The 23,535-nt window shown below is 36.8% G+C and overlaps 1 protein-coding gene across 1 annotated transcript; it reads right to left on the reverse strand.

The window, feature by feature from the left end:
* Positions 1-20,700: 20,700 nt before the first annotated feature.
* LOC143670340 (mortality factor 4-like protein 2) lies at positions 20,701-21,972 on the reverse strand. Its single transcript, XM_077145071.1, has one exon. It carries the CDS (start codon positions 21,549-21,551, stop codon positions 20,772-20,774), a length of 780 nt encoding a protein of 259 aa, XP_077001186.1. The 5' UTR covers positions 21,552-21,972; the 3' UTR covers positions 20,701-20,771.
* Positions 21,973-23,535: the final 1,563 nt, after the last annotated feature.

The raw sequence follows: 23,535 nt of genomic DNA on the forward strand, positions 1-23,535 counted from the left end.
TATAATCCAGTTGGGTACTCTGGATATAAACATAGAAAAAGTTTAATAATACTGTAATAATAATACAAGTAGTACTCAATAATAGTAATAGAGATAATGATGGCTAATACTTATTCAATATTTAGAATATGATGGATTCTGTTCTAAGGGCTTTACAAATACTATCGCATTTATTCCATTTTACAAGTGAAGAAACTGAGGCAAAGAGAGTTGAAGTCATTGACCCAACATCATAAAGCTTGTAAGTGGCAGAGTCAGGATGTGAACCCAGGATGTCTGCCCCTAGATTCCTTTTAATTGTTACACTGTATTGCCATAATTAAGGATGGTTCTTTTAAAGGGTATGAATAAAGTGCTATGGGATTGGGACATATGAAAAAATTTGAATATAAACTGTAAGCTTTATATCAGTGTTAAATTTCTTGAACTTATTACATAAGTGAATATCCTTATACATGGAAGTGTTAAGTGATCAAGGAGTATGGCATTATAAGACTTACTCTCAAATGTGTAGACAGATAGGATGATGGATAGATGGGTTGATGGATGGATAGAAAGAAAGTCAGATAGAATGATGGCAGATGTGGCAGAATGTTAAAAGTTGGTGGATCTGGGTATCTGGAAGGGAGGGTTGTTGGAGTTCTCTGTATGGGTTTTGTACTATTTTTGCAGCTGTCCTGTAAGCTTGAAATTATTTCAAGATAAAAAGTTCTTTAAAATACTATGGGTGGGCGGGCCGCGGTGGCTCAGCGGGCAAAGTGCTTGCCTGCTATGCCGGAGGACCTCGGTTCGATTCCCGGCCCCAGCCCATGTAACAAAAACGGAGAAACAGAATACAATAAAAAACAAGAAAATGTTTAAAAATGTTTCCCTTTCTTCCTTCCTTCCTTCCTTCTATCCTTCCTTCCTTCTCTCTGTCTTTCCTTTAAAAAAAAAAAAAAAAAAAAAAAAAATACTATGGGAGCCCAAAGGAAGAGGCAATTAATTCTATCTGGTGCAGTCAGGAAACATTTCACAGAAGAGGCAAAAGTTGTGTAGAGTCTCAAAGGAGAGTAGGAATTTATTGCCAAGATAAGAGGGATAACAAGAGAATGATATGTGCAGAGCTGTCTGCAAAGGCCCATCTTATCTGAGGAATGTTGAAAACTTCACTATGACTGGAGTCTAGGGCATGTTAGGATTGTTAAGGAGTGGGGAGAAGCCAGGATAATGGAAGATGAGACTGGAGATAAAGCCTGGGTAAGAGGAGAGTGAAGGGCCTTAGATACAATGGAATGATTAATAAATATGAATACCAATATAATGTTTATAGTGAAATTCTCCCCTTTTTGTTTACCCCTGTTTTTAAAGTTTCCCTTCCTTTCTTCAAACTCTAGAAGATAGTTTTGCTAAGTGAGGATAAGAGTTCTTGGGGGATGAGAGTGTGGCTGGTTGAAGGGTGTACTCTTTGGAAAGGAGATGGGCCATTGTGAGAAAGAAGACTGTAGTGGGGACCCTTGCAGAAGCAAGACCCTCATAATATTCAATTAAGAGAGGGATAAATAACTCTTTCCAATCTACTTTTAGGTTTGGGGTGCAAGCATAATTATGCAATACCAACTCAGCCTCCACATACATATACCCTTGGGAAGAGCTAAAGTTCTGAGACCCGAAAGAAGAAGCTTTAGTTGACTTATTTCAAGAGTTTCTCATCCCAGAGTTTCTCATCCAAGACATAGCTCTTTAGTCATCTGTTCATCCATGGGCCTGGGAAAATCTTTTGATTCTTTTGCCACTGCACTGTGCAGAACAAAGTGAGTTCTACTGTATCCTAGTCAATGAGCCATCAAATAAAGTTTATAAGCAGAGGTGTACCAGGACACTCAATCTTGAGGCAAATTGAAGCCTGAACTAGAAAGGAAGAGACTAATTAGCAGCAGGAGGCTTAGCCCACATGAGAGAGGATATAAGACTTAATCTGAAGAGTGACCCTGTCAGTGGTAGTGGGGAGAAGGACCCTGATTCAGGAGACTTTTCTGCGGTAGACTCATAGGAACTTAGTGACCAACTTATAAAGGAGGATGGAGAGGGTGATGGGAATCTAGGAGATAGCCAACTAATTGAACTAACTAATTGAAAGTAGGAGGTTTGTTAACAAAACTTGACCACTTTCCGTGCAGTCTTCTACTGCCAGTAGGTTTGCCTTGGTTGTCTGACTTCGTTGATACACCCAAACCAGCTATGAGCTCTACCCATTCTTAATTGTCCTCGTTTAGTTAGCACTCTATGGCTCTTCCTTAGCCCCTTTTTAGTTTCCCCCTGCTCTTTTAAGAAAAGGAATGAGAATTGGATGCACTTATATAACTGGAGTCTGAAAGTGCCATTTCCACAACCTTCATCCATGTGTCCCAGAACCTGACTGCTCTGGTTCCTTGCTGTTGATAGTGGTGTTTTGGATGCTGATTTTCCTTTTATAATCAGGACATTGCTTATTAAGACTCTATTCAATAAAGTTCACTGTGACCCATTGTGTGCTTTCTTCCCAGACATGTATGCAATTATCTTATGTTTAGTTTATTTCTTCTGTGTTTTTCCCTCATGCCCTTCTGAATTTGAGTTAAAGTTATTTTTTAAAAAAGAGAAAACTCTGATTAAAGCATAGACTTGGAGTAAAAAAAGCCTTCATTGCAGAGATGTTTTTTTTAATACTGTCAACAGCATAGAGAAGTCATTTAAGATTTTAAAATAAAAGTCCACAAAGAAGTCAGGGTCCAGAAGAAAAGAATGAAAGTGGAGAAATATTGGGGATGAGCAGTAAATATTATAATACAGACTCCCTGTACAAATAAAAAACGTGTGCAGATATATGGCTTATGCAATCTAATTGAAAGAGAAGTTATGAGATGAGCCAAAGCCAACTAAAATGCTTTTCTTTTTTTCCATACAAAAGTAAAAGAAATGTTCTACTAGTCCTCAGTAAGAAAATGTTGGACAGCATGTGAACCTGGGGCATGGGGCATGGGGGGTGGGAATTAGTATAGAGTAGCTCCCAACTTTTTGCCTAGTTAATTAACGGTTTGGTTTGGGTGTCATTTATTTATTTATTTTTAATGAAAAAGAGAAGCTATTCTGTGATTTACATAAGGGATAATGAAGTTGCTGGAAAACTGTGAGTGTATGAGGCCTGCTCTGCTATACAAGCATTTCAAAGAACTGTGAAGAGGTGGGACAGGGATCTTGAATGATGAAGTTCTCGCTCTTCCATGTTACTAATATATATAGCTTTGCTGAGCAAGAGTGAATTTTATTCTTAATTCTGATCCTGTGAAAAGTCAGTGTAGATAAAGCACTCCCCTGGCAGAATTCCAAGATTGGATTTAAACAGCCTGTTCCTGTGAGGAATTGTCTTCATGGCTGGGGCAAACTTGAAAGCCCCATTCTCCTTGGTGGTTCATTATTACTATAGTATTTTAGAGATCCCACTCCATCTTCACCCACAGCCCACCACCAAAACCACTACCACATGGTGGTTAAAAGGACTAGAGTGGGGAAGGGTTTCTGGGTCCCTCGGTGAGTCTGGCAGTCTTGTCTACTGGACCATTAAGAGCTCAAGAAGTGGCAAACAACAAATGTCAGATTCCCCTCCCCACCACTACCAAATAATAAAACAGTAGCCAACATTTCTTGAGGGCTTACCAAAGGCCAGATGCACTTGCCTTGTATAATGTCCTTGAACCTCACCACAACTCTCTAAAGCAAGTGCTTATGACCATTTTTCAAATGAGAAAACAGTCTCAGAAAGTGACTTGTTAAAGTGTCTTGTTCAAAGGCACACAATTAGCTAGTATGTGGCAGAGCCAGAATCTGAACCCACATCTGTCTGAATCCAAATCTTTTTATTACACCTGACTATCACTAACAGTTAATTTTGCTTTCTGCTGAGTACTTGTGCTGCCTCATAGGGCAGAGCATGTTTTCAGTGTCTCAGATGCTCAAAGGACCATGGATCTCTGAGTCATCTTTCAGCATTCTCCTTCAACTGAAGACTTCAAAGATGACAGAGAAGCCACTTCAGGAAGCTGTGCTAACACTTTTGGCCTAATAGAGTCATAGAATCTCATATTAAGTTCATCTGGTCCAGTGCGTCAGCTAATGTCCACTCCTCTCTTTAACATTTCTGCCTAGAAGCTGGCTAACTTCTAATGAAAAACTTTGTCAAAGCTGGATTCATGGGCATGTGACCACTTCATTTTTCCTTGCATCCTGCAAATTATTTAATAGTCCTGCTTCCAGAGATGAGAAAACTCATTATCTCACGAGGCAGCCCATTTCACCTTTGGACAGCTCTGTCTTTTAGCAAGGTCATCTTTATGGTGTGAAGAAATCTGTTTATTTCCAGTTTCCTCCCACTGCTTTCAGAGCCAAATAGACTTGCGATAAATTTTATAGCTCTGCAACCTCCTCACCATGGTTTTAAGCCAGTCATTTAACTTCTCTGAACTTGTTTCCTCATCTTTAAAATGGAAATGTTACTAATTTCTTTGCAGGGTTTTTTAAGGATAGTGAAAGGGCATAGCATGTTGCATGTAGACAATGAATGGTAATTATAATTAGCATCATTATTATGCCTACTATGAGCACAAATGACAGAATATGGCACAGAACAGATTCTGATATTTTCCCTACCTAAATTGGGCAAGTCTCTTGAAGTGTCTTATATTTTCATCAATCTTTTTACTACCCATGCTAAGAAAACTTGAAATCATTAGCCCACTTATCATTTCACCTTTAGGGTACCACAAGCCTTGTAATTTAATTTTTAAAATAACTCTTAGTGGTAACTGTAGTATTTTAGCATAGGATTGCTTGACATAATTTCTTGAAATATTTTCCAATCCCTGATCTATTGAAATTTCACAAAAGCTCTTTGAAGTAGGCAGATCAGGAAATAGTACTGTGCTAGGTTGAAAGGATGTATGTACCTTAGAAAAGACATGTTTTAATCCTAATCTCATTTAGTAAAGGCAGCTGTTTCTTCTAATCCTTATTCAGTACTGTATGTTTTGAAACTATAATTAGATCATCTCCATGGAGATGTGACTCAATCAAGAGTGGTTGTTAAACTGGATTAGGTGGAGACATTTGGTGGTCTTGATTAGTTTACTTTAATTTGGTGGTCTTGATTAGTTTGGGCGGTCTTGGTTAGTTTACTTTAATCCTAAAAAAGAGAATGACAAGAGAGAAAACCAGGAGATTCTGAGAGAGCAAAGAATGACATAGCCACAAGAAGCAGAGAATCCAGCAGCCAGTGACCTTTGGAGATGAAGAAGGAAAATGCCTCCCAGGGAGCTTCATGAAACAGGAAGCCAGGAGAGAAAGCTAGCAGATGATATGCTCAACATGTGCCTTTACAGATGACAAAGAAACCCTGACCATGTTCGCCATGTGCTTTTCCAGATGAGAGGGATACCCTAGCTGTGTTCGCTATCTGCCTTCTCACTTGAGAGAGAAACCCTAAATTTCATTGGCCTTCTTGAACCAAGGTATCTTTCCCTGGATGCCTTTGATTGGACATTTCTATAGATTTGTTTTAATTGGGACGTTTTTGGTGACTTAGAACCATAAACTAGCAACTCATTAAATTCCCCTTTTAAAAAGCCATTCTGTTTCTGGTATATTGCTTTCTGGCAGCTAGCAAACTAAAGCAAGTACCTTCATTCATTCATTCATTCATTTATTTTACAGGAATATACTGAATATATGCTGGACATTGTGCCTAAGGGCAAAAGAAGCAGTGGTGAACAGAGCACACCTAGTTATTACCTTTATATAGCTTATATTCCTATAGGTTTGCAGATGAGGAAACCTCAGTGCTTAAGTAATCTGCAAAAGGTCACATTGTTATGGGGAGGTAGGGCTGGGACCAGAACTAAGAATTATTTTTGTTTGTTTTCTTGTTTTTCGTGTTTTAGAGATGCTAAATAGAGTAGAGTAGCAAATAAAATCTTTATAAAATGCAAGTGTTCCCATATACCACCAAATAATTAACACTTTGCGTTGGTGTAGTGCTTTTATTAAATTTGGTGAAAGCACATCTTTGTAATTGTACTATTAACTATAGTGCATGATTTAAATTAGGGTTCATTGTGTAGTGTAGTTCCCTGTTTTATTTTTTTAATTTTATACTAGTAACAAAAACACAACCAAAATTTTCCCCTTTTACCCACATTCAAATATAAGTGCTGTTAATTATGTTCACATTGTTTTGGTACCATCACTACCATCTAACCAAATTTTTCCAGCATCCCAAATAGAAAATTTGTACATTTTAAGCATTAACTCCCTATTCCCTACCTGCACCTTGTCCCCTGGCAATCTATATTCTAGCTTCTGACTCAATGAGTTTGCTTATTCTAACTAATTCATGTCAGTGAGACCACACAACATTTGTCTTTTTGTGTCTGGCTTATTTCACTTAACATGATGTCTTCTAGGTTCATACATGTTTTCACATGTTTTAGAACTCCATTCCTTTTTACACCTGAATAATATTCCATTGTATGTATATACTACATTTTCTTTATCAAGTCCTCGGTTGATGGACACTTGGGTTGCTTTCATCTTTTGGCAATTGTGAATATTGCCACTACGAACATCATGTGCAAATATCTGTTTGAGTCCTTCCTTTCAATTCTTTTCAATATAACCCAGCAGTGTGATTGCCAGGACATACGGTAACTCTATAATTAACTCTCTCGGGAAATGCCAAACTATATTTCACAGTGGCTGCACCATTTTTCACTTCCACCAATAATGAATAAGTGTTCTTATTTGTCCACATCCTTCCTAACACTTGAAATTTTCTACCTTTAATACTAACCATTAAAGTTGGTGTAAAATAGTATCTTATTGTGGTTTTGATTTGCATTTCCCTGATGGCTAATGATATTGAGCATCTTTTCATATGCATTTTGGCCATTTGCGTATCTTGTTTGGAAAAATGTCTATTCAAACCTTTTGTTTATTTTTAAATTGGGTTGTCTTCTTGTTATTGACTTGAAGGATTGCTTTATATAATCCATATATTAAACTCTTATCAGACATGTGGTTTCCAAATATTTTCTCCCATTGTGTTGGTTCTCATTTTGATTTTATGGATAAAGTTCTTTGAGGTACAAAAGTTTTCATTGTGATGAGGTTCCATTTACCTGTTTTTTCTTTTGTTGCACGTGTTTTTGGTGTAAAGTCTAAGAAGCTGTTTGCCTAATGTAAAATCATGAATATGCTCTTTATGTGTTCTTCTAGGAGTTTTATAGTTATGGTGCTTGTATTTATATCTTTGATCCAATTTTTATATATGATATAAGGTAGGGGTCCATCTTCAATGTTTTGCATATACAGATCCAGCACCATTTGTTGAAGAGACTATTCTTTCCCAATTAAGTAATTTTTGCCCCCTTGTCAAAAATCAGTTGGCCATAAATGTGAGGGTTGATTTGTGAACCCTCAATTAAATTTCATTGATCTATATGTCTGTCCTTATGTCAGTATCATGCTATTTTGATTATCGTGGCTGTCATGGTCAGGTTCATGTGTCAACTTGGCCAAGTGGTGGTACCTGTTTGTCTGGTTGGGCAAGTGCTGGCCTGTTGCTTGCAATGAGGACTTTTCATAGAATTAAATCATGATCACATCAACTGCATTCACAGCTGATTCCATTTGTAATCAGCCAAGGGGAATGTCTTCTGCAATGAGTGATGCTTATTCTAATCACTGGAAGCCTTTTAAGGAAGATTCAGAAAAGAGAGGCTCTCTTCCTGCTTTGGCCAGCAAGCTTCTCCTGTGGAGTTTGTTCAGACCCTCCACCAGAATCATCAGCTTCACAGCCTGTCCTACAGATTTTGGACTCTACATTCCCATGGTTAAGTGAGACACTTTTATCAATTTTATATTCACAAATATTTCCTGTTGATTCTGTTTCTCTAGAGAACCCTAACTAATACAGTGGCTTTGTGATAAGTTTTAAGTTCAGGTAGCATGAATCCTCCAACAGTCTTCTTTTTCAAGATGGCCTTGGTTATTTACCTTTCCATGTAAATTTGAAGATTGGCTTTTCTATTTCTGGAAAGAAGGCTTTTGGAATTTTTATTGGGATGTCATTAGATCTGTAAATTGCTTTAGGTAGAATCGATGTCTTAATGATATTTACTCTTCCAATCCATGAACACAGAATAGCTTTTCATTTATTTAGGTCTTCTTTGATTTCTTTCAGCAATGTTTTGTAGTTTTCCATGTTCAAGTCCTTTGCATCCTTGGTTAAGTTTAATCCTAGATATTAGATTCTCTTAGTTGCTATTGTAAATGATCTTTTTTTTTCTTGATTTCTTCTTCTGATTATTCATTAGTATGGTATAGAAACGCTACTGATTTTTTATTGTTGATCTTGTACCTTCCACTTGGTTGCATTAATTGCTAGCTATAAGAGTTCTTCGTGGATTTTATAGGATTTTCTGTAAATAGGTTCATGTCATTTTCGAGTAGGTAAAAATTTACTTCTTCCTTTCAAATTTAGATGCTTTTTATCTCTTTATCTTGCCAAGTTCCTTTGACTACAACTTACAGTAAAATGTTGAATAACAGTGGTGGCAGTAGGCATCCTTGTCTTATTCCTGATCTTGGAGCAAACATTTTCAACCTTTCACCATTGAGTATGACACTAACTGTGGGTTTTTCATATATGCCCTTTATCATATTGAGGAAGTGTCTTTCTACACCTAATTTTCTAAGTGTCTTTAACAAGAAACGGTGCTGAACTGTGTCAAATGCATTTTCTGTATCAAATGAAATGATCATGCACTTTTTTCTTTACTCTGTTAATGTGGCATAGTACGTGTATTGCTTTTCTTTTGTTGAACAACCCTTGCATACCTGGAATGAATCCCACTTGATCATGGTGTATAATTATTTTAATATGCTGTTATATTTCTTTTGCTAGCATTTTTTTGAGGATTTTTGCATCTATATTCATAAGAGATATTGGTCTGTAATTTTCTTTTCTTGTGGTATATTTATCTGGCTTTGGTAAGGGAGTGATGCTGGCCTAATAGGATGAGTTAGGGAATGTTTCATCCACTGCAATTGTTCAGAAGAGTTTGATTAGGATTGATCTTAATTCTTCTTGTAATGTTTAGTAGAATTCTCCTGTGAATCTGTCTGGTACTGGGATTTCCTTTTATGAGAGGTTTATGGTGACTGATTCAATGTATTTACTAGTTATTGGTTTCTGGAGATCTTTTATTTCTCCTTGAGTCAGTGTAGGTAATTTGTGTGTTTCTAGGAATTTGTCCATTTCATCTAGGCTATCCAATTTGTTGTACAGTTGTTCATAGTATACTTTTTCTAACTTTTTAAAATTTTTTCAACTTTTTTATTGTATAGTATATAACATATATACAAAGCAAAGAAATAAAAAAGCAATAGTTTTCAAAATGCTCTTCAACATGTAGTTACAGGACAGATCCTAGAGTTCATCATGGGCTACCATATGATCTTCTCAGATTTTTCCTTCTAGTTGCTCTAGAATATAGGAGGCCACAGGGCTTAAATATTTTTTTACCATCAGAATCAACTTTTATTCCTTCTTTTTGTTAAAAAATAACATATATACAAAAAGCAATAAATTTCAAAGCACAAGAATCACAATTAGTTGTAGAACATATTTAAGAGTTTCACATGGTTACAATTCCACAATTTTACGTTTTTACTTATAACTGCTCTAAAATACTGGAGACTAAAAGACATCAATTTAATGATTCAGCATTCATATTCATTTGTTAAATCTTAACCTTCTCTGTATAACTCCACCACCAACTTTGATATTTCCATCCCCCTCTTTAGGGGTGTTTGGGTTATGACCATTCTAAATTTTTCATATTGGAAGGGTCTGTCACTAATATGGCACAGAGAGATGTAACTGTCTGAAGTTTGGGAGAAGCTGGGCTAGGATTCAGGACTTATCTGAACGAGGGACACATCTGGAGGTTTTAGGTTTCTGGAAAATTACCGAAGTGCATGAAACCCTTGGGGAATCTTATATATTGTCCTATATTCTTTAGAATTGGCTGAAATGGTCCAGGTTGGGGGATTGGCAGATTATGATAAGTAGCAAGGTCTACATAAAGCTTGCATAAGAGCAACCTCCAGAGTAGGCTCTCGACTCTATTTGAACTCTCTCTGCCACTGAGACTATTAGTTACGCTTCTTTCCCCGAATTTGGGTAGGATAGAAGTATTGATCCCATGGTGCCAGGTCTGTATTCATCCCTGGGAGTCATCTCCCACGTCGCCAGGGAGACTTTCACCCCTGGATGTCATGTCCCACATAGAGGGGAGGACAATGATTTCACTTGCAGAGTTGAGCTTAGAGAGAGTGAGGCCACATCTGAGCAACAAAAGAAGTAACTCTTAGGCATGCCTATAGGTAGTCTAAGCTTCTCTGCTACCTACATAAATTTCACAAGAGTATGTCTCATGATGAAGGGTATGGCCTATTGATTTGGGCATCCGTAAAGTTTGACATAGTATCAGGGGATTCCCTGCTGGTAAGGTTTAATAGTTCCATATTCTTTCTCCCATCCCTCAGGGAACTTTGCCAATACTTTTTGATTATCTGCTTAATATACTCTAGGATGTTTCCAGGCATTACAATAATCTATACAGGATTATAGGACCTCTTTCTTATTCTGGGCTCCCTGTGTTTCAATTCTTCAAATGAGCTATACAGATAGGTTGAGTTAGATATGCACCGCAGAAAATTCCCATTCCAGGCCAAATAAACCTTCCTTTGGTCTCAAAAAGTATGTGTGGTTCTAAAATATAGATACTGTTTTCCCTGCCTCTATGTTCTGAATTACTTTAACCCAACATGTTGGGCTTCGTTCTTATCTCTAAGTATCAGGTTGCATACGTAAAACAGCCTCTCAAAATCGAGAAATAATAATCATCATTCCGGACTTAATGTGTCTGCTCTCAGCAAATATCCCACATGTTCATTCACATCATTGCATGCCTCACGACTTTGTTCCTTTTTGTAGCAGCACAACCTTCATTCATAAGTATGCACCATTGTTCACCAATCTACTTCTCCATCAGTGCATCCTTCAGCCACTTGCATTCATCAGGCATCATGTAGAGAACCCAAAGTCCACAGTTCATCAACATTCTCAGTTTTAGTTAATTTCATTGTACCCAAGAGAAGGAAAACCAATAAACACACTCTCGCCGAATAGGAATTCTAAACCTCCTCTTAACTCCTGCCCCTCCCCCCATTATTTACCTTTGCTGTTCTTGTGGTAGTGCTGATGGTTTCCTTTTGAGCATAGCTCATAGCATGCAATAACAGTTTTCCCCCTGTATCCTGGACTTAAACACTCTTTGTACAAGAATCATATTTTTGAAGTAATTCTTGCAAGAACTAATTCGTATTTCTAGTGTTAATCAGTGGGACACGTAGGTCTATACAACCCCTTTCAATCTTGTTCATCTTCAATATGGTAATATTACATACACCCACTAGAGAACCAACTTCACTCCTATCTATTCCTTTACATTGGCATTCAACCGCATTAGCTAACAGTTCACCCATCTCTAGCTTCTATGTATCTCTAAATCCCCTATATTCTGTAGCATAAGCCTCTGGTTATACCTTTATGGTGGTCATAAAAGGGGAATCATACAGTATCTATCTTTTCTGTCTGGCTAATTTTACTCAACATTATGTCCTCAAGGCTCATCCATCCTGTCATATGCTTCAGGATGTCATTTTGTCTTACTGCTGCATAATTCCATTATGCCAATATACCACATTTTGTTGATCCACTCATCTGTTGATGGGCATTGATTTGTTTCCATCTTTTGATGATTGTGAATAATGCTGCTATTAATATCAGTGTGCAAATGTCTGTTTGTGTCATTGCTTTCAGCTCTTCTGGGTATATACCAAGTAGTGCTATTGCTGGGTCATAGGGCAACTCGATATTTAGTTTCCTAAGGAACTGTCAAACAGTCTTCCATAGTGGCTGCACCATTATACATTCCCACCAGTGGTGCATAAGTGTCCCAGTTCCTCCATGTCCTCTGCAACATTTATAGTTTCCTGTTTGTTTAATAGCAGCCATTCTTATATGACTACCATGTGAGGTGGTATCTCACTGTAGTCTTGATCTGCATTTCCCTTATAACCAGTGAAAATGAGCATCTCTCCACGTGCTTTTGAGCCATCTGTATTTGCTCTTCAGAAAAATACCTATTCATATATTTAGCCCATTTTATAATTGGGTTGTTTGTTCTTTTGTTGTTGAGTTGTATGATCTCTCTGTATATACAGGAAATCAAACCTTTGTCTAATATGTGATTTCCAAATCTTTTCTCCCACCAAGTTGGCTGCCTCTTCAACTTTTTGACAAAGTCTTTTGAAGTGCAGAAGCATTTGATTTTGAGGAGTTCCAATTTATCTATTTTTTCTTTTGTTGCTTGTGCTTTGGGTGTAAAGTTTAGGGTGATACCTACTATTACTAGGTCTTGAAGATGTTTCCCTATGTTTTCTTCTAGAAGCTTTATGGTGCTAGTTTTTATATTTAGGTGTTTGATCCATTTTGAGTTAATTTTTGTGTAAGGTGTAAGATGGTGGTCTTCTTTCATTCTTTTGGCTGTTGTTTTCCAGTTTTCCCATTGCCAATTATCAAAAAGACTATTTTGTACCAGTTCAGAGAATTTTGGGGCTTTGTCAAAAATCAGTTGACCATAAATTTGTTGGTCTATTTCTGCACTCTTGATATTCAATTCCATTGGTCAATGCTTCTATCTTTGTGCCATTACCATGCTGTTTTGATTATTGTGGCTTTATAATAGGTTTTAAAGTCAGGGAGTGTTAATCCTCCCGCTTTGTTTTGTTTTTTTTTTTTTAAGATACTTTTAATTATTTGGGGTCTCTTTCCCTTCCAGATGAATTTAATAATTAGCTTTTCCAAATCTTCAAAGTAGGTTTTTTTTTCACTTTTATTTTATATATTTTAATTTTTTTATTTTATATACTTTTATTAAATTATTTCCTTAAATGACTTCTGTTTACACATCTATGAAATGGTTTAAAAGCACAAGTTTGGAAATATCCAATGAGCTAATGCATAAAGTACTTCGGTTCTAATAAACACATTCATTATTCATTAAATGCAGTTGATGGAATTTTGATTGGTACTGTGTTGAATCAGTCAATTAATTTGGGGAGAATTTATAACTTAACTATATTTAGCCTTCTTATCCATGAGCAGGAAATGTCTTTCCACCTATTTAGGTCTCCTTTGATTTTTTTTTAGCAATGTTACGTAGTTTTCTTTTTACAAGTCCTTTACATCCCTAGTTAAGTTCATTCTTAAGTACTTGATTCTTATAGTTGCTATTTTGAATGGAATTTTTTCCTTAACTTAATCCTCAGCTAAGTCATTGCCTGTGTATAGAAGTGTTACTGATTTTTGCACATTTATCTTATATCCTGCCACCTTGCTGAATTTGTTTATTAGCTCAAGTAACTTTGCTGTAGATTTCTCATGATCTTCCAAGTATAGTATCATATCATCTTAAAATAATGAGAGTATTACTTCTTCCTTTTCAATTTGGATGACTTTTTTTCTTTGTTCTGCCTGATTGCTCTAACTAGAACTAGCACAATGGTGAATAATAGTGGTGACAGTGGGCGTCTTTGTCTTCTTTCTGATCTTGGGAAAGCTTTCAGTATCTCTCCATTGAGTACAATGCTAGCTATCAGTTTTCATATATTCCCTTTATCATATTTAGGTAGTTACCTTTGATTCCTATCTTTTGGAGTGTTTTTATCAGAAAAGGATGTTGAATTTTGTCAAATGCTTTTTCAACATCAGTTGAGATTATCATGTGATTTTTCCCTTTCAATTAGTTAATGTGCTGTATTACATTAATTGATTTTCTTGTGCTGAACCATCCTTTCATTCCTGGTATAAACCCCACTTGGTCATGGTGTATAATTCTTTTAATGTGTTGTTGGATTCGAATTGCTAATATTTTATTGAGAATTTTTGCATCCATGTTCATTAGGGAGATTGTTCTTAAGTTTTCCTTTCTTTTAGCAATTTATCCAGTTTTGTTATTAAAATGATATTACCTTCATAAAATGAGTTAAGTAGAGTTCCTTTTTCTTCAAATTTTTGGAAAAGTTTGAGCAGTATTGGTGTTAGTTCTTTTTGGAATGTTTGATAAAATTCTCCTGTGGAAAATGTTAAAATAAATTCAGTGGAGGGAAATATTAGTGGTCAATGAGAGGGAGCCGTAAGTGGTATGGAATGTATAAGTTTTTTCTTTTTTCTTTTTATGTGTTTTCTGGAGTGATGTAAACATTCTGAGAAATGATCATGGTGATGAATATACAAGTATGTGATGATATTGTGAGCCATTGATTGCATACCAAGTATTGAATGCTCATACGTTAAGAATGTTTGTGTTTGTATGTTCATTGGTTTTATTAATAAAAATTTTAAAAAATAAAAATAAGAAAGGGGTGGGCCACAGTGGCTCAACAGGCAGAGTACTTGCCTACCATGCCAGGGACCTGGGTTCAATTCCAGGTGCCTGCTCATGCAAAAATAAAATAAAAATAAGACAAAAATTTCCCCTGTGAAGCCATGTAGCCCTGGGCTTTTCATTGAAAGAAGATTTTTGAAGACTGATCGAATCTCTTTATTTGTGATTGGTTTGTTGTGGTCTTCTATTTTTTCCTATGTCACTGTAGCTTGTTTGTGTGTCTCCAGGAATTTGTCCACTTCATTTAAGTTGTCTAATTTGTGGACATGTGTTTGTTCATAGTATCCTCTTATGATTTCCTTTATTTCTTCAGGGTCTGTGGTAATGCACCCTTTCTCATTTGTGATACTGTTTATTTGTATCCTCTCTTTTTCTTTTTCAGACTTGCTAGTGGCCCATCAATCTTATTGATTTTCTAAAAAAACAACTTTTGGTTTTATTGATTCTTTCTATTGCTCTTTTGTACTCCCACTCATTTATCTTTGCTTTAATCTTTGTTATTTCTCTTCTTTTATTTGCTTTGGGGTTAGTTTGTTTTTCTTTCTCAAGTTCCTCTAGGTGTGCTGTTAAGCCCTCAATTTGTGCTCTTTCTTATTTTTTAATGTAGGCATTAGGGCAATAAATTTCCCTCTCAGCACAGCCTTTGCTGCATCCCATAAGTTCTAATAAGTTGTATTCTCATTTTCATTCATCTCCAGCTACTACTGATTTCCCTAGCAATTTCTTCTTTTACCCACTGGTTGTTTAAGAGTGTGTTATTTAATCTCCATATATTTGTAAATGCTCTCATTCTTTGGTGGTTATCGAGATTCAGCTCCATCCCATTGCGATCAGAGAAAGTGCTTTGAATAATTTCAGTGTTTTTGAATTTATAAAGACATGTTTTGTTCCCAGCATATAACCTATCCTGGAGAATGTTGCATGAGGACTAGAGAAAAATGTATATCTTTGTGCTTTGGGATGCAATGACCTAAATATGTCTGTTAGGTCTAATTCATTTATGAAGTTATTTAACTTCTCTATTTCCTTGTTGATCATCTGTCCAGTTTTTCTCTCTATGGAGGGGAGTGGTGTATTGAAGTCTCCTACTATTATTGTGGAAACATCTCTTGCTCCCTTCAGTTTTGCCAATGTTTGTCTCATGTACTTTGGAGCTCCTTACTTGGGAGCATAAACACATATGATTGTTGTATCTTCTTGGTGAACTGACCCTTTGATTAGTATATAGTGTCCTTCTTTGTCTCTTATGATGTGTTTACATTGAAATTCTATATTGTCTGATATTAGTATAGCTACTCTTGTTTTCTTTTGGCTACAACTTGCATGGAAAATCTTTTTCCATCTTTTCACTTTCAATCTATTTGTATCCTTTAAGATGAGACTCTTACAAGCAGCATATAGCTGGATTATGTTTCTTAATACATTCTGCCAATCTGTATCTTTTAATTGGTAAGTTTAGCCTGTTAACATTGAAAGATATTACTCAAAAGGCATTTCTTGAATCCACCATCTTATCTTTTTAAATTTTTTGGTCAGAACTATATATTCTTTTCCCTCTTTCTCTTTGTACTCTTTAAATTACCCTTAGTGGTACTCTTCAATTGTGTGCCCTCCTCCAGTCCTCCCTCTCCTGTCCTTTTTTTCCACCAGCAAAACTTCTTTTAGTATTTCTTGTAGGGTCAGTCTCTTGTTGACAAATTCTTTCAGGACTTCTTTGTCTGTGAAAACTTTCAACTCTCCCTTAGTTTTGAAGGGCAATTTGACTGGGTACAGAATTCTTGGATGGAGGTCTTTCTCTTTCAGGATCTTGAATATATCATACCACTACCTTCTTGCCTCCAGGGCACTAGTTGAGTCATCTTAACTCAGTCTTATTTGGTTTCCCTTGTATGTAATAGATTGTTTTTCTCTTGCTGCTTTCAGGATTTTCTGCTTCTCTTCCACATTTTACAGACTGATCAGTATGTGTCTTGGGGAAGGCCTATTTGTATTTATTCTGTTTGGAGTTCATTGGGCTTCTTTGACTTGTATATTTATGTCCTTTATGAGGGTTGGGAAGTTTTTTCCCATTATATCCTCAACTACTCTTCCTAACCCTTTACTCCTTTCTTCTCCTTCTAGAACACCAATTATTCTTATATTTGTGCACTTTGTTTTGTCTATCATTTCCCTGAAATTCAATTCAATTTTTCCATCTTTTTTCCAATTTGATGTTATGAGTCTTCAAAGTCATTTGTCCTGGCCTCTATATCACTTATTCTTTTTTGTGTCTTCAACTCTGGTGTTGTGTGCCTCTAGTATGTTTTTTGTTTGATCAACAGAGTCTTTAATCTCTGTGGTATTTGCTATTTTTCTATTTATTCTTTCAAATTCTTCTTTATGCTCTTCTACTGCCTTCTTCATCTCCTTTATGTCATTTGACATCCCACTTATTTTATTATATAGTGTTGTATGAACATCTTTGATTAGTTCCAATGCCTGTGTCTTCCCTAGTGTTTTAATTTCATCATTAGGCAGGGCTATATCTGTCTTCTTTGTGACATGCTTAGTGATCTTCTGCTGTCTTCATGGCATGTAAATATCTTGATTGATTTACTTTGGGAGTTGATTTCTTTCAGTAGTCTAAGGCCTGTGTTTGCAGGATGGTTTACAGCAGGGATCAGGGTATCAGTGGGGCACTCAGTGCAGTGATTTGTTTCAGGGCAGGTATAGGCACAGGTGGGGATGTTACGCTGATGCTTGTGAACATGGCATCCCATGGCCAGGGAGGATGTAATTATGTAGGTGCACTGGTCTGGGGGGCATAACCCTGATGTGCACTGGTCTAAGGCATGGGGCCCTTTGTACACATGCATAGAGCTATGGCAGCAGGTTGACATTATGCCTTCATGAATTAGGGGCAGATGTGACCCAGCTGCACAGGCCCACACTTTCTCAGAGCTGGGAAGTATGGCTGAGGGCCATGCACATGTGCAGTTCTAGAACTGCTGTAAACTGAAGTAATCAGAGCTGAATGACATGATTGGGGGCCTGTGCACATGCCTGGGTCTAGGAGTGTCATAAACTGATGCACAAAGCTCAGGGGTGGTGGGGTGAGGCTGTGTGACACTATAGGTAAGGGGGCAGGGATAGCCTAGGTATGGAGGTTAGTGCCTACACCCTTTATGTGCTGGCAACAGCCTGCAGGGAACAGGGAGGAAGAGGTAGTGCTCAGGAAGGGTGCAGGAGAGGTGGGTTGGGCTGCACTTGGGGAGGGGGTGTACACTTGGGGTGGGGGCACTTGGAGCACAGGGAATGAGAGTGGATTATATTGTTCAGGTACGTGGGGTGTGTAGTGATTCACCAGTCATGAGGCCGCACTGGTGAGGGTAGTGCACCCAAGGAATGCTACCTGTCTTACTTTCTACTCTCCAGCTCCCGTCCATGCACTCCTGCAGGCTCCACACCTTTGTGCCAGGCTTCAACTTTTCTGTTTCTGCCTCTCAGTTCCTTGGCCTCTTTACCTACATAGTATACTCTTATACTCATTATTTCAATGAGGTTGGTAGTAATGTCCCCCTTTTCATTTTAGTTATGTGTCCTTTACTTTTTTTTTTCTGTCATTCTAGCTAAGGTTTGTCCTTTGTATTGATCTTTTCAAAGAGCCATCTTTTGGTTTCCTTGATTTTTCTCATTGTTTTTATTCTCTATTTCGCTTATCTCCACTCTTCTTTGTCATTTCCTTCCTTCTGCTCACTTTGTATTTAGTCTGATCTTCTTTTTCTAGTTCTTGCAGTTTTTAGGTAACTTTTCTGATTTGAGATCTTTCTTCTTGTTTAATGTAAGCATTTAGAACTATGAATTTCCCTGTTAACATTGCCTTTCCTATGTCTTATCAGTTTTGTTCAATTGTATTTTCACTTTCATTTGCCTCTTGACAAACATAATAAAAAAATATTGGCAAAGCCCTCTGATGGATGGGAAAAAATATATGGAACTATTAAACTTTACCATGAGGGAAACCTCTGATACTGTCTCAAATTAGGGAGTCCCAGGTTAATATGCCAAGCCCTTGATCTTGAGGCTTCCTCCTGTGAAGCTTGTTTATGTAGCAGAGAATCTTAGCCTACCTATAGTTATGCCCAAGAGTACTTCTGGAGGACTTCTTTTGTTGCTCAGATGTGGCCTCCACCTCTCTAAGCCCAACTCTGCAAATGATCATTGCCCTCCCCTGTAAGTAGGACAGGACACTCAGGGGTGAAAGTCTTCCTGGAAACATGGTATATGACTGTCAGGGATGAACCTGGCCCTGGTACCATGATGTCAACAATGACTTTCTGACTGAAAGGGGGAAAAGACTGTGACAAATAAGGTATCAATGGCTGAGAGAATTCAAATAGAGTCAAGAGGCTACTCTGGAGGTTACTCTTATGCAAGCTTCAGCTAAATATTGCTACTTAATCATGGTTTGCCAACCCCCAACCAAAACCATGCCTGCCAATCCTAAAGAACATCTAGGACTTTATCTGAGATTCTACAAAAGTTCCATGCACTGTGATTACTTTTTAGAAACCTACAACCTCATGATGGGTTCCTAGGCCAGATACATCCTGAAACCCAGAAGGGCTAGCATGTCCAGAACATCAACTAGTTCCATCCCCCATCCCATATTATCAACAGCCCTTCCCAATCTGAAAAATTTTTAATGGCCATAGCCCAAATACCCTTATATATTGCAAGAAAGATCAAAGGAGAAAGTAGGGTTATAACAGAGAACATAGTATTTAACAAATGAATATGATTGCTGAATCCTTATATTGATATTTCTCTTAGTCTCCAGTGTCTTGGAGCAACTAGAAGTAAAAACCTAAAATTATGGAATGTAACCCATTCCAAATTCAGAAATCTCTTCTACAACTAATTGTTGTGGTGTGCTCTGAAATTTATTTCTTTTTTGTATATATGTTATTTTTCACAGTAAAATTTTTTTGAAAGAAGGAGTATGTTCTTTCTACATATTTGTAAATTTTTCATTTCTCCCTGTTATTGATTTCTAGCTTCATTCCAGTGTGTTCAGAGATGATACATTATATCATTTCAATATTTCTGAAATTATTGAGATTTTTTGTGACCCATGATATGGTCTATCCTTTAGAATAATGCATCCATACTTGAGATAAAAATTGTATTGTTTCTTTGGGTGAAGTGTTCTATAAATGACTGATAGGCCTAGTTGATTTACAGTGTTGTACAAATCTTCTATTTCCTTATTGCCCTTCTGTTTAGATATTCCATACATTATTGAAAGTGGTGTAATAAAGTCTCCTACTATTAATGTAAAAACATCTATCTTTCCCTTCAAATCTGTCAATATTTGCTTCATATATTTGGGGCGCTGTTATTAGGTGCATATATACTTACAATTGTTATGTGTTCTTGTTGAATTGACCCTTTTATGAGTAGATAATTACTGTCTTTGTCTATAGTAACAGTTTTTGACTTAAATCTACTTTATTTAACAGTATAACTACCTCAGATTTTTTTGGTTACTAATTGCATTATATATATCTTTGAAATTTAGAATCAATTTTATTTAAGATCTAAAATATAAACTTTTCTAGAAAATGATTACTTCACAATAATGCATTGCCTCTATCATGTTAGAATGTGCATTAGATGGAAATACAAAAACCATGAAACAAAACACTGTCTTTCATCAATATGAGCAAAGATAGAATGCCTAAGGAACAACATAGATGACTCACAGGGGATGGGCAGTTTTAATTCAAGCACCATAAAAAAAAAGAGCATAAATTCATAGATTTGGGGATATGTACCTTAAATTGAACCTTTGGCACTAAGAATCAAGTCATTTTTTTTGTCACATAACATGAACAATTAGAAAAAGATAGTGTCAAAAGCAAAGAACCACCAGCATTCAAGCAATGTTTTCAGCTAGGCAATAAAATATACTACTAGAACTTTCTTCTTTATCTAAATTCTGCATACAATGATAGCAACTTTGAAATGAGAAAAATGGCTTGGACTCATTTTAATATCTGTTCAAAACAAAACAAAAGAAATTTAAACATAAGCCCTGTCATACATCAATGATTTTGAAGAACATCAATTATACAAGAACAGACTAGGGACAAAAGAGTGTTTACAGATACCTAGATATAACAGTAAGTGATCAGTAGACCTTCACAGAACTTTGCAGTGATACTCTGCAGAAACCACCTTGTAATCACTGGCAGTAAACAGAGTGGCAGAATTCTTTGCCAGATATTTTAGGAAATCATCCAAGCAGGCCAATAATAATGCCAGGCTCTTATCAAGGGGCGTATAAGCCAACATTTCTCCGATTTTCACGAATAATCGCAGAAGGTGCGGTGCTCCATAAACCTGGGACATCGGGGCATTAGGGTGAGCCTCGAGGATTTCAGCATGCTGGGGCTTCTCAAATATGTAAAGCAGCTGAGTGCTCAACATCACATTGAAATAGTCTTTTATTCCTGCCACGAATTCATTAACTGCATATTCTTCACTATTGACGTTTCCTTGAGATTTCTTGCAATTTGCGTATTCTTCCAGAATGGTATCTACATTTTTCTTAGCCGGAAGCTGAAATAGCTGCTTCTGACTGGTAACCAAGTCCCAGTCCTCAACAAGCCATGGTTTTAATTCTTCAGGAATCTTCACTTTAACTTCCATCCTTTTCTTAAATGCCTCTTTATTTTCACCAGCAGGGTCAGCTTGGGCTCTTGTTTTACGAGGTGACTGAGGTGCTTCACAGGTACTGCCACCATTTCCGTTTCCAGGTGTCTTCTGTTTGTTCTTTCTTGTCTTCCTCACGGATCCGGAAGCGGGATTTTCAGTAGAATGTCCCACCAATCTGTCTGGAAGTGCTGGTTCAAGATTGTTCTGCTGCGGACCAGCTGTCTTCTTTCCTGAGGAAGCCCCTCTCATTTTACTTCTCGGCATGTTCCTTCTAGTTGGCTTTTTGAAGTTGTCTTCTTCTGAAGATTGTTGTCCACCAGGGTGAGAACCCTACTTTCTGGAACTCATTCAACCCTGCTTTTGTTTCAACCAATAATCTTCCTTCTTCCTTGTCCAAGAACTCCTAGTGCTTTCCCACAATCTCACAGATATTCTGGGAGGTCTGTAAGTATTAGGTTGGAAACAGAAACTAGAAAGTAGTTGTCGAAGATACTGTAGTCAGGAATAGGGATGGTTCTGCACTCAGTATCAGATCTTGTGATTCTTACTGTACAGTGAACTTTGCTATTTTGATGGTGGCCTGAAACGAGAATCCAACTCTTCCCAGAAGCCAACAAGTGATCACTGCCGTTCCTCCAACCGCCAAACTGAAGCCAGGTTTCTCTGACAACTGATATCAACAGGTAGACACCTCACCCTGTAGGCAGGCTTAAGTCTTTCAGCCAATCACATTTGTCTTGTCTAAGTTTTAGAATGTTCCATAACCAAATGAATGGAGAGAGACCACCACGTCAGCAATGACACCTCACCACAGTAAAGGGGGACCTTGTATTTTTTTTTCAAAGTCTTCACTTTCAACCTATTTAATTCTTTGAATTTAAGATGAATCTCTCATAAGCAGCGTATAGTTAGGTTATGCTTTTGATCCATTCTGCCTATCTCTACCTTTTCACAGGAGAGGTTAATGCATGTACATTTAAAGTTACTACTTATAATGCAAGACTTTATTCTGGCATTTTGCTGTTTAGTCTTTGTAAATCTTATACCTTTCTTGTCCCTCAATTCTTCCATTAATGCCTTCTTTCATATTTATTGGTTTTATTATTATTTTTTTTATCTACCATATTGAGCTTCTTCTTATTTTCCTCTGGATAAATTTTCCATATATTTTCTTTGTATTTACCATGAGGTTAAACTTTAACACCCTAAATATTTTGCAATCATATTTTATTTGATGCCAATTTGACTTCAGTATATACACATATACTGTTCCTATATCCTTCCATCCTCCTTTTTCTGTACTTCTTAGAAATTATTTCTTTGTACACTGAACGGCTAAATCCATAGATTTATCATTACTTTTAATGCATTTTCTTTTTAGCATCTGTAGAAAATAAGAAATCGAGTTACATGACAAAAAAATGCAATAAAATAGTACTGGCATTTAAAATTACCTGTGTGGTTACTTTTACTGCAAGTATTTATTTCTTTGTGCTGCTTTGAACCACTGTCTAGTGTCTGAAGAATTCCCTTTAGCATTGCTTGTAAGGCTGGTTTAGCAGTAATGATCTCCCTTAGCTTTTGTTTACCTAGGAATGTCTTACTCTCTTCCTCATTGTTATTTTTAATGCAATTTTATTGAGCTATATTCACACACCATACAATCCACAGTATACAATCAATGGCTCACAGTTCCATCACATAGTTGTGCATTCATTACAACAATCAATGTTAGAACATTTTCATTATTCCAGGAAAAAGAAAAGAGAAAATCCAAAACATCCCATACACTTTATTCCCTCTTTCCTATAATTGATCCCTAGCATTGGTGTGGTACATTCGTTACTGTTGATGAGAAATATTAGGATATTACTGTGAACTACAGTCTGTAGTTTGAAATAGGTACATTTATTTCCTATATGCCATTCTATTATTAACTCTTTGTAATAGTTTCATACATTTGTTCTAGTTCATGGGGGAAATTTTTAATATTTGTGCTATTAACTACCGTCATCATCCACCACACGATTTATTGAGCAATACAGTGCCATGTATCAACTTCTGGCTCTCCTTCTGGTGACATGTACTCCAAACTTCCCATATCAACCACATTCACACACAATTCAACACTGCTAATTATATTCACAATAATGTGTTGCTGTCACCTCTATCCATTTCCACTCATTTAAATTCAACCGAGTTAAAAATTCTGCATATCAAGAGCAACCACTCCCCATTCTCCAGCCTC

Source organism: Tamandua tetradactyla, chromosome X (assembly GCF_023851605.1).
Source record: "Tamandua tetradactyla isolate mTamTet1 chromosome X, mTamTet1.pri, whole genome shotgun sequence".
Classification (NCBI taxonomy): Eukaryota; Metazoa; Chordata; class Mammalia; order Pilosa; family Myrmecophagidae; genus Tamandua; species Tamandua tetradactyla.